This window comes from Antechinus flavipes, chromosome 1, assembly GCF_016432865.1.
Source record: "Antechinus flavipes isolate AdamAnt ecotype Samford, QLD, Australia chromosome 1, AdamAnt_v2, whole genome shotgun sequence".
Taxonomy (NCBI): Eukaryota; Metazoa; Chordata; class Mammalia; order Dasyuromorphia; family Dasyuridae; genus Antechinus; species Antechinus flavipes.
Genome location: NC_067398.1, coordinates 553,877,327 through 553,889,404, shown reverse-complemented (window position 1 = coordinate 553,889,404; position 12,078 = coordinate 553,877,327). Strand labels below are relative to the sequence as shown.

General features: G+C 34.6%; 1 protein-coding gene across 1 annotated transcript; it reads right to left on the bottom strand.

Moving 5' to 3' along the window:
• Positions 1-479: 479 nt before the first annotated feature.
• GCM2 (glial cells missing transcription factor 2) lies at positions 480-11,535 on the bottom strand. Its single transcript, XM_051961121.1, has 5 exons — positions 11,327-11,535; positions 6,020-6,272; positions 4,160-4,272; positions 3,201-3,323; positions 480-1,361 (listed from the first exon to the last, which is right to left on the bottom strand). The coding sequence occupies exons 1-5, from the start codon at positions 11,414-11,416 to the stop codon at positions 480-482; spliced, it is 1,461 nt and encodes a 486-aa protein (XP_051817081.1). The 5' UTR covers positions 11,417-11,535.
• Between the last annotated feature and the right edge of the window lie 543 nt (positions 11,536-12,078).

Sequence of the window (12,078 nt, the reverse complement as noted above, 5' to 3'; positions counted from 1 at the left end):
CATTATCTCAGTTGAAGTTTTCAAAACAATTTGGTGAGGAAAGTACTACAGAGACTATTATTTCATTGGAAAAATGAAGAAGCTCAAAATCAGAAAAGTTAAATGACTTGTCCAAATATCTGAGATAGCATTTAAACCCAATTGTCTACTGAATCAAAGTCTAACATACTTTACAATATTCCTTGTGTTCTTGACTATGAGGATAGGTTCAGACTGTATGTTTGTCTTCCAAGGATCAGCCTATCTAAATTAAAAAAAGATTTGTCATCAGATCAGATGATTGTCCATGAAATACAAAAAATTGTCATAACAATTCATGAAACCATCTATTAAGGTATGGGTTATAATCTATGTCAGGGGAGGGAATATCTGCACCAATGACATCATGGACCACAAAAGTATTGCAATCACCACTTGAAAGATGTGTGGTCCATGCTCTCCAAATTATAATCAGTTTTTTGAACCGTTCAGAGTATTCTTCAGAAATCCTCATTCTCACATGTAAAGAGCTGATCTAGTTGATCAGAATAATTGTTTTCAGGGGCCAAACCACATCGATACATATCCCAAGCTTCTACTCGTTCTCCCTTGGTTGGAAGTGATTCATCAATATATGGCAAAATGGTCTTGCTCTCTTGACAGTCATCTTGTAACTTGACTTCTGGATAGACAGTCCTTGGGGTACAATCCAACATATGACTACAGCTCTGAAGATTTTTCACATCACATACATTGTTGCTGTATTTCACAACAGGTGATTTATAGGCTTGATAGGATACTTTAGTAGTGGTAGTGATAACTGTTTGCAGAGCTGGAGCTGATGGTGAGGTACTCCCTAGGTACCTGCAGGAATATTCTGAATTATAATAAGGGTGAGTGGTAGAAGCCTGGAATTGTCCAAGGTCATTCCTCTGCCCACAGACAGTTTTCCCAAGAGTTGCTTTCCTCCCATGATGTTTACTGGAGACATCCAAGTTCCTATCATGAGTACTAAGTGAATTGACACTACACTGTCCATTGAGATAAGTCCAATCTGTATCACTGTGTTTTTTACTGGAATCTTTGTAGAGATTGGGAAATGGGCTAGAGTTTATGTAATTGGGGACTGTAATTTCATAGCCACAAGTTGGCCTAGGCACATAGATTCTAGGATTTGGACATTTCTGAAAGGGAGGAATTATGTCTTCTTGAAAGCAGGCTGAGTTGTAGAGAGCTTTGTAGGAATCAGATTTTTGGAAAGAAGAGTAAGGCTGAGCTAGAATAGGAAAGCTGGTGTCTGTAAATATATTGAATCCTTCTAGATTTTCTGAGCTGGACAAAGTATTTATGAAATGACCACTGGCATCTTGATACTGTTCAATCTGAAAAATAAAGCAAAGGCAAATGAATAAAATCACTTAAATGTTTTAACATGTAAATGATAGCAATAACCTGTATCAGTTTTGCCCCAGTACACTTCTTAATTAGGAAAAACAGCAAAAGATTATAAGAATAATCTCACTGGAAGAAAAGCATTCTGAAATAAATAATGTATCTTTCAAATAGATTAAGATGCAAAATCTCATTATCTTCTATGTTAACATTTTTGTGGAAATTATATTTTCTTTATTCCATATCAACAATTGTTGTTGCTAGCTCCTGAGACTTGAAGAAAAGGCAGACTTCAGAACTTTCACAGGAAGAGCATTTTAAAATAGCAGTTCCAAACAGTAAATCAACAAACATTAACTCATTTAACTTCCCTTTACTTTGATTTATTTAATTATAAAACAAGGAGGGTAGATTAGGTGACTTTTAAGATCCTTTCAACCATTTATTTCTATAACCTATCCAATCTTATTTCCTACCTACTACTTAATATTCATTATCATCTTCCTTCCCTCATATCCTGGTCATGTCAATCTCATTGTCACCCATAAGTGAGAATGGGTTAATGGTCCCTTCTTACTCAAGTTGTTCCAGTCCACACTAAACATTCTCTTTCCTCAACTTTTGTTTTATTGATTATCAGAACTTCAGAGTTTAGTACTCAATTATTTACTGATTGTATCATGTCTTTTATAATTTGTCTCCTTGATTAAGGGAAAAAGCTATTAAAAATAAAGAAATAAAGGTCTTATATTTTTTGTGTACTCTTCAGTGCAAGGCACAGCACAAACATTAATTATCTAAATTTGAGCTAAAGCAGGGAGAACTTCTCAGATTTTTAAGGCTAGCTAATTAAAAATAACTAAACTTGCATTCTCATTGGTACTACATAATTTTTATCTATTCCTTAGGTAAAGTTAAGATTTAATAAGCAGGTGTGGGGAAGTGGTGATTTCCCTCATATTGTAGTAGAACTGTGTGGGGAGAGCAGAGCACAGCAATTGATTATACAGGACAGAGCTACATAGGAAGTCCCCTACTATAGGGAAGAATGACAATACTATATTAAGTGGCCTCTGAGGAGCTGTGATTTGCAAAAGGCCATATAGCAGAACAAGAATCTAAACCCAGGTCCCTTGACTCCCAATCCAACACACTGCTTGTGCCATTGTTCATAGTAACATAATAACACTGGGTGCACCAAGAAACTGTCCTTGGAAAACAGGTTTTCCTGGATTGAATTGCCAGGAAATTTTTGCCTAGTCCTTAAGTCAGTAGAATGAAAGACTCCCTAAAATGTGTATTAATGTGCTTATTTTTGTATTAACAATTAAAAAAAGAGTAATCTCAAATTCTTTCTTCCCCTCATTTTCCTTGCCTCAATTGATCAGTCCATCAACAAGCATTCATTAATCAACTATTATGTCTTACCATTAGACCCAGATGGCTCTAAAGAGAAAAGTGAGGCAGGTGACCTTGTACAGCCCTCCCTTGCTTAAATATAATTCATTAGCATGTCATGGTATCACCTCCCTAATATCATAGTCCCCTTTGAGAATGAAGGACAAAGCAACTATCCCCAGCATGATAAAATATGGAAACAACATTTATACAAATAAGTAATGTAATCTTACCAACCTCTTAGAGTTCTAATGAGTATAAAATGAAAATGAAAAAATAAAATAGCTAATTAAAATCAGGAACAGGAGTTTTTTTTTTTTCTTTTTTCAGGATGTCCCCATATTACTATAGTTAGTAAATTGTCTCAAGAAATGAAGAAACAAGTTTACACTTTTTAAACTCCAAAGCATTATACAAATATAAAGTAATACCTGGGACTCCATGTTCCTCTTTTTTTGAATCTGGTGAGAGGATATTTGTCTTTTAATAGCACTTCTTCTTGCTTCTGTTTCTGATTTACTTTCTGGTCTTGGATGATCATGAACTCCTTTGGCCTGCATCAGTCAAAACATTAATCATGCGTGTGTTTACCTAAGCATTAGATAGGAGCTAAACAGTTCTAAGAATCCTAACTTTTAAAGAATATTTGTAATAATAGTTTATGATGTATTATATATAAAAGCTTTCTGTTTATCCAAAAGTCCTATTGTTGTATAGCTATGTTGAGCAAGATTCTCCATATAAACTATATTAGATGTATTTAGAATACTATTTAGGGCTATTTAGAAATGACATAAAAACGGGGAAGAGAAGGGAATAAACATTTGCATAGCTTTCACTATGTACCAGGCACTTTACAAATATGATTTTACTTGATTTTTACAATAACTCTGAAAATATTGTTATTGTTATTATGCACTTGAGCAAACTTGAGGCAGAGTTTAAATGATTTGCTCAGTCACATGAATAATAAGTACCTGAGGCTATATTTGAACTTGCATCTTCCTGACTCTAGATTCAAAACTATATCCTTGTGCTACCAGATATTACACTAGGAAACAGGAAATTTGGATTCTAATCCCTTCTTTCCTTTCCCTCTAACCCTTAATAATCTTATTTAGATATCTCATAATATTCCACTTCATTGAAAGTATGGACTTAATGTATATTTTAAAGTCTTTGGATATATTTGGTACTCGAATTTATCATGACCATTTTCCACTTAGAAGTGTAGCCTTGAAAAAATGATTTAATTTCTTTGTTCCTTAGTTTTCTCATCTATAAGAGTAGGGGCTTAGACTAGACAGTTTCTGAGGATGTTTCCCTCTCTACCTACAACTCTGTGTAGAATTGACCTAAATCCTTATCATAGAACATAGATTCATCTTACCTGGAAAAATATTGCCTTGCCATCAAGTCTCCAGAAGTTAGTAACAGGGTAGCCACTATGACCTCGGCAAGGTATCAACTCTAAAGCTGAATTACAATTGGGACATGCTTTCTCTGCAGGATCAAGAGAGGATATTAGTGGGTCTCTCTACAATCAAGACACTGACACCACAAACTTTCCCAAATGATGGAAAGACAATAGTTATATTTCAAAATGCAGTTTATTATCTTAGATCACTTGATCAGTGACCAAGCTAATTCATTTCATCTAAATAACTTAACATACTAGAATATCTCACTATCACTTTGTGTGGTTCCATGGTCACAAATTTCCAAGCTCTGTTAAAACCCTCTGAATTAGCGGACATAAGCATAAGAAAAGAACCAGAGAATCTGGGCTCAGTCAAATTAGTGTCACAATTTGTGAGACTGCCTTTTCCCTCTATATTATTCATTCCTCCCTTCTATTCACCTCTCTGAAACTTATGCCCAGATTTTGCCAGCACCTTTACAACTTTCCATCTTTACTTTTTTTCCTATGGAAACCTGAAGCAAAGGTACAAAATTATAGAGCTGTTTAAACAGAGGACAAGACATCCTTCATGGCTTTTGGAAATCTGTTTTTCTAGTCACTTACACAGTGTAATTTGAGTACTGCTCCTTCCCTCCACACCTCATAACATCCTTTTCATCTGCCTGTCACGTCTTTGGGGTGAGGCATTGGGATTGTATCTCTAGGGTGTCTTGTTAAAATATAAACATTTGGGACACTAATGGAGGTGGCATGCTATAGGGGGAAGAACACTGCATCAGAAGGCATGGCTTATAGACCTGGTTCTGTCATTGCTGTGTGACACAGAGAACGTCACTTAGCTTTCTAGGTCCTGTTTTCCTTGTCTATAAAATGAAAATATTGGACTACATAAACTCTCAGCCCTAAAATTCCACTTCCTTGATGTATCCAATTTTAACCTTAGCTCTAATGCTGATTCCCATGTTTGGGCTATCGTAGGGTATGTGGAATTGATTACAATAACCACTCCATTTCTTATCTCATTCCATACTTGGTTAAAGATATCTTGTGAATAGAACTATCATTTCTGAGAGTAGATAGGAGTCAAAAAGAGTTATAAGTGCAGTGGAGTTGTACTACTAATAAAAGGAGGAATAGAATTAAGATCTCATTGTAAAAGGAGTATTATTCTGAAATCAGTATTTCTCCATGATAGTGAAAAGAAAAGTAGTATGATACTTTGGTATTTTTAGTCCTGGAATAAAGGGTCACTTATTATTTTATGAAATCATGAACATGGACAAATGTGACTGGTATTGAGCAAAACTATGGAATAGATGAAATTTGTTTTTTCTTACTCAGGAGAATCTCTCTCTTTTGGCCCCCTTAAGTCCCCGAAGGAGACTTTCCCACAGGGAGATAGCTGCCCTCAACTTAGAAGACATCAAGCAAACTTCATCTGCTCTACAGTTTTTTGCCCAAGATCAATTGTATCTGCCCATGTTCATAATTTCATCAAATAATATGTGACCCTTTATCTGAGAAATTAAAATCTTAAAGCATTATCCCATTTCCTTCCCATCACTAGAAAAATACTCATTTCAGAATAATGCTCCTTTTACATTGAAGTCCTACTGAAGGTCCTCCGGTGGGACCTTTACTAATTCATTTAACTCCCTCAGTTTCCTCATCTGTTAAATAAGGGTGCTAGACAAGATGTTGTCTAAAGCCCCTTCAAAATCTAATATTATGACTCTGAATTATCTTTTCCTGCCCCGCCCTCCCCTCTCCTCTTCTTTCTCTTTTCCTCTCCATCCCCTATTTCTCTCCTCTCTGGCCCCATCTTACTTTGTTGCTTTTGTCGGGCTTTGTCACAGATGGCAGGCCGAAGTTGTAGCTTCGAACCATCTGGTAGGTAACAGCTCCCTGCACACACTACCACACCAAGGCAAGATTTCTTGAGGATCAGGCAATTGTGGTTGTTGGTATTCCTCATGGCCCAGCCACTGAGATGGCGTTGAGCATTCTTCTCATCTCCTCTATAGATGAAACGCACATAGCCATCTGGCCATTCTCTGAAGTGATCAAATTGTTTAGGCTCCTGAAACACATGGGAAAATGGAAGGTGGGAGTTTGGAAATGAAGAAGAGAATGAGATAGGGAAGAATAGAGAAGGAAGAAAGAGACAGAAAAAAAGAGAAAGCATTAGATAAAAGTTAACTAGTATAGAAAAAACTAAATGTCCAACCTTCTATCTACTACATTAAAAAAGGATTCAGAATTTACATTAAGGAGAACCTGTTCCTTTGAAAGCCAAAAAGTCACTTGGAAAGACTTACGTGAACTGAGACAAAGTTAAGAGAGTAGAACCAAGAGAACATTACACAGTCACAGCAATGTTGTATGATGATCAACTTCGATTAACTTTCTCAGCAATACAATGATCCAAAGACTCATGATGAAAAATACTACCCATCTCCATAAAGAGAAATGATGGAGTCTGACTACAGATCAAAGCATACTGTTTTTCACTTTCTTTACTTTCCTTTTGGTGTAAGGTTTTTTTTTTTGTCTTTTTAAATAACATGACTAATATAGAAACATGTTTTGCATGATTGCACATGTATAATTTATAATTTTTATCAAATTGGTTACTGTCTCAAGGAGGAGGAAGATGAAGACAGTAGGGAAAGAATTTGGGGCTCAAAATTTAAAAAATAAATGTTAAAATTGGGTTTACATGTAATTGGGAAAAATAAAATATTATTCCAAATAAAATTTTAAAGTCAGAAAAGAAGATTATTTTGGCAGTGAATAAATACAGATCTTATTTATGTCTCAGGTACAACATAGTCTGATGATAATCACTTGATGATGAAATGGGATATTAGCAAGAGCAGTGGGCTTTTATTCAAAGTTTAAATATCATCTCAGTCATTTATGAGAAATATGAATTTGAGGAAATCACTTCATTTCCATAATATTTATTTCCTTCGTCTGCAAAGTCCTTCCCACTTTAAATTCTCCAAGTTACTCACAGTTCTAAAATTATTTGATTTCATGAAAATATTTCCAAGTCCACACTAATGAATAGTGTTGAACTTAAAATCAGGAAGAATTGCAATCTAATCCTGTTCAGACAAGTATTAGCTGTGTGACCCAGGAAAAGTCATTTAATTTATCTCAATTTTCTCATCTCTAAAATGAGGTTCCTCTCTCATTGGATTATTATGAGAATTATATGACATAATATATATACAATGCTTTATAAACTTTAAAACACTCCTACAATATATAATTGGCAGAATTCTAGCACAAGATGATTTTCATATTCTATTCTCTTTTCATTGAAATAGAATTTAACTTGTAAGCATCTTCACCTCTCTACAATATTCTTTCTCCAGAGTTTAAGATTTCATTGATGAACCAGTTCTAGTCCTAATAGCACCTTATGAGGAAAGCACATAATACAAAACATTGACTTCTCTCCAAATCTTGCCTGCCATTCCTTCTTCATTATACAGTCATATATCTCTCAAAGTATAAAAGGATGCCTTGAACAAGTGAAAGGACATTCCCTTTTATCAATGTGCCATTAAATAAAGAGAAATGGGAGTCAGCAGAGTATGTGGAAAGAATACTGAGTTTCATGTAAGGGTCTGAGTTTGAGTCCTCCTTTCTAGCTGAATGGTCACAGGCAAGTTCTTTAGGATCTTTAAACCTAAAGTTTTCTTATCTATAAAATAAAGGGGTTAGATTAAATGGTCATGAATGCATCTTCTAATTCTATATCTACATCCCATGATTCTACAATCTATTATGCAAAGTATTTCATACCAGTTAAAATACATTGACATGGAGAAAAATTTGAATAACCAAGAGAGTATAGTTTGAAAGTTGAGTTCACATTCAGAGCAAAATATTTAAATAATCTTTAAAATAGTGTCTTCTCAACTCTGGGAGGTAGGTGTTTTTAATTATCTTCATTTTATAGTTGAGGAAAAGCAAAATATCTTGCCCAGGGTCACACAGCTATTTAAAGTCTGAAGCTGAATTTGTCCGTAGATTTTCTTGACTCCAGGATAAGAGTTCTATCTATTGCACCATCTAGCTGCCTTTATGAATGTTATAAATAATAAATGAAAGTGACTTATAAAAAGCATAATAACACTTAGATATTAATATTTTAACATCTGGAATCAACAAATAAACAAATTCTAGAGCTAAAAGATATCTTTTTTGATGAGAATTAACTCTTAAGCCACATGAATATTTGCAAATAAATGCCATTTCATTAGGATGAGACACATTAATTAAGAAAAATAATTTTCCTTAACTCTGAAAAAGATTTTTTCCAAGACATATAGGGAATCAGCAAAACTATATAACACCAAGAATCAATCCCCCAACAGTTCAAAATATATGAACAAACAATTCATAAAAGACTGCACCAAATCATTAAGAAACATGAAAATTGAAAAAAAAAGTTGTGGTATCAATTTATATCTGACAAACTGGAAAAAATGACAAATGCTGGAAATAATCAATATGAGTAGGGCTGTGGGGAGACTGGCCCACTATTATACTGTTAATGGAGCTCTGAACTGGTCTAACATTTCTGGAAAGAAATTTAGAATTACGTTTTTTAAAAGTAATATCTTCATGGAACTCAAAGACAGAAAAGTTACATATTCATATAAGTATTATGTGTGGAAGCAAAGAACTGTAATCCATTGATTGGTAAATAGATAAACTCTAGTACAAGAATGTAATGGAATTCCATTATACTCAAAGAAATAGTGACTATAAAGAATTTAAAAACATTTGGGAAGTCTTTAGTAGCTAGGTAGTATAGTAGAAAAAGTTCTGGATCTAAAGTCAAGAGGATAGAAGCTCAAATTTATTCTCAAACACATACTAGCTATGTGACCCTGGAAATATCATTTAACTTGTGTTTACCTCAGTTTTCTTGCATATAAATGGAAGTAGTAATAGTATCTACCTCTCAGAGATGTTATGGATTAAAGTAAAATAATATTTGTATAATACTTTGCAAATTTTAAGGTACTATAGGAATGCTTATAATAATGATAATAATAATAAATGCAGGGTAAAGTGAACAGAACCAGGAAAATAACAATGTAAGCAGAAAGAAATATAAAATGAAACTGAATGCTATATTTATAATGATGAAACTGTATTTCCATTTCAATACATGAGAAAATGTACTTTTCTCCGTCCCTCTCTGCTTAGTGAATAACTGGTCAGTTTTATTGAGTTATTTTTTTTGTTTGCTTAGTTGTTTTTTAATCTTTGTTTCAAGGGAAATATTTTAGAATAGGTTAGGAGAAGGGGCACATTAGGAAATGAATGTGATATTTTAAAAAATCAATCAAAATTAAAAACAAATTAATGCTATCCCCAAGGAAAATTAAACCAGAAAGATACACTGAAAAGTTTGATATCAAGCCTTATATCTTAGAATGAATTCGTGATTAAATAATGTCTCAATTATTAAGAAACAGGTTAACTTAATGCGAATAGGATATAGAAAATTTTGTGTGTAACACCTTTGGGGTTTGGAGGCAGAAAACTAATCTTGTCCTTCCAGGAAGATTTCATCACAAAACCAAATGGAGAATATGTTCAATGTCCAAAACTGAAAAAAGATTTCAGAAGTGGGATTCATTTTCTATATGTTGAATTCTTACTTTTAAAAATCCAAATCTCCTCCTACCAACTTAGTGACATTTTAGTATTTCTGGAAATATATCTATTCTCTACCTAAGAGATAAAAAAAAAAGAAAGAAGGAAAGAAATAAAGGAAGAAGAAGAGAAGGAAGGAAGGAAAAAAGAAAGAAAGAATGAGAGAGAGAGAGGAAGGAAGAGAAAAAAGGAGGAAGGGAGAAAGAAGGAAGGAAAGGAGAGAGGGATGGAGAGGGGAAGGGAGGGAGAAAGAGAGAGAGAAAAAGAAAAAAGAAAGAAAGAAAGAAAGAAAGAAAGAAAGAAAGAAAGAAAGAAAGAAAGAAAGAAAGAAAGAGGAGGGAGAAAGGAAAGAAGGAAGGGAAAAAAGAAGGAGAGAGGGAGAAAAAGAGGGGAGGAAGGAAGAGCTAACATTTATATAGTGTTTACTATGTGCCAGGAATTATGTTAATCACTTTCTGATTATTATTTCATTTGACCACAGGAACTCTCCCTTTCTCTGGAAGAGATGAATATAAACTGCTTGCATTTTTGTTGTTCTTCCTGGATTATTTATACTTTCTGAATTCAATTCTCCCTGTGCAACAAGAAAACTGTTTGGTTCTGCACAAGTATATTGTATCCAGGATATACTGTAACCTATTCAACATGTAAAGGATTGCTTGCCATCTGGGGAAGGGAGTGAAGGGAGGGAGGGGAAAAATCGGAACAGAAGTGAATGCAAGGGATAATGTTGTAAAAAATTACCCTGGCATGAGTTCTATCAACAAAAAGTTATTTTAAAAAAAGGCAGCATGGTTGCATATATTCAAAAGAATAACATTTAGGTTTTGAGGGCAGTTTGAAAAGTAGAGCAAGAAAAAGATTTGGGTCTTGACAGTACTACTGTGACTCCTTTGAAATGAATGGGTTGAGGTCTGTTGTAGAGACTGGTAAATTTGAATAAATTTAGTTGTATTGCTTCATAGTCACACCTCATGTTTTTCCTTAGAAGTAATAATATATAAATCATATGAAACAGATTTTTAAATCTTTTCTGTTCATTTCAAGAAAGACACAAGCTTTCTTTTTCTACTGGAGAAGCTTTTGGGAGAATCAGGATGTGGAGATCAGAGATGCATTTCTGTTCTCTTTCTTGTTATATTTCAATCTAATCACTTCAAACTTGCACAGAAAAGTAAAATTCCTGAAAGTTGATCTGTTGACAGTAGGGGCAGTTTCTATCTATTTTTACTGCAAGGGAGTCAAGAGCTTATTTCTGAAAAATAGGAAACTGGACCTAAATTTAGGGCCTTTATTCTGATAAAAGGGTTTCACTGGTATCTATGCAAAGTAAAACTAAATAGCTGGTAAAAAGATAGATAGGTAGATAGACGTACATTTCTGCCTTTCTTTTGAAGGAAAACTCTAGAAGCACAATAGACCTAGCTCTTCAACACAATTCTCACTTACTTGAGGCATTTTGGGATCATTGATGTCCCAGTTGAGTTTCATCCCGTAGGAACACGTGCAGTCCACCTCCTCAAAAGCATTGGTTGCCATTTTCGACCTTGTCTTTCTCTGCTTTCTTTATTCTTTCTTGACCCAAGGTAAAACACCTCCACCTAACCCCCTGATCCAGAAAGTAAAAAAAAAAAAAAAAAAAAAAATCAACAATTTTCAAATTCAAAAGGAATTTGGAGATGTTGGTTTTGGTTTTTTGTTTTTGTTTTCCTAATAAAATAAAAAGAGCTAAATTTTAGAAATTAAGAGGTGAGGGAGAGAAGGGAAAGCATCTCCCAAGGAGAAGGTAAAGAGCTTAGGGAGATTGAGCTGTGTTCCAGTCCAGGACTTTGGTGCTGAAGAGGACAGGCTGCAAGGATGAAAGCCCAGTTTGCACACTTCATCATCAGCCAATGGAGGGCTTGCTTTTATGTAGACTGAGAAGGGAGGGCAGGTTTTTCTCCCCGCCTTTTCTTTGCCCAAAGTCCTGTCACTCCTGAATTGTAGATCTAATCAGTGAACAGACCCCTGAATCCCTCACTACTTTGAGAGACTAGAGGGAGTCTGAATCAGGCACTCTCAGTTGAGGGGGACTAGACGCAAGAGAGCACGTCTAGTGTGCAAGTGGAGGTGGGAAACTTCCTATTTTAAGTGAAGTTTCCAACTAGATATTGCTCCCTGAGATTCGTAAGAGTAGTAGGCTTCTGCTCCTGAATCTATTT

What these genes read in the sequence shown, in the direction of transcription:
- GCM2 (XM_051961121.1), bottom strand. Translation starts at nt 11,416, where the DNA reads ATGGCAACCAATGCTTTTGAGGAGGTGGACTGCACGTGTTCCTACGGG. An exon ending in ATGATCCCAAAATGCCTCAA is followed by an intron (nt 6,273 to 11,326) that starts GTAAGTGAGAAT and finishes CATGTGTTTCAG; the next exon opens with GAGCCTAAACAATTTGATCA. An exon ending in AGAGGAACATGGAGTCCCAG is followed by an intron (nt 1,362 to 3,200) that starts GTATTACTTTAT and finishes TTTATTTTTCAG; the next exon opens with ATTGAACAGTATCAAGATGC.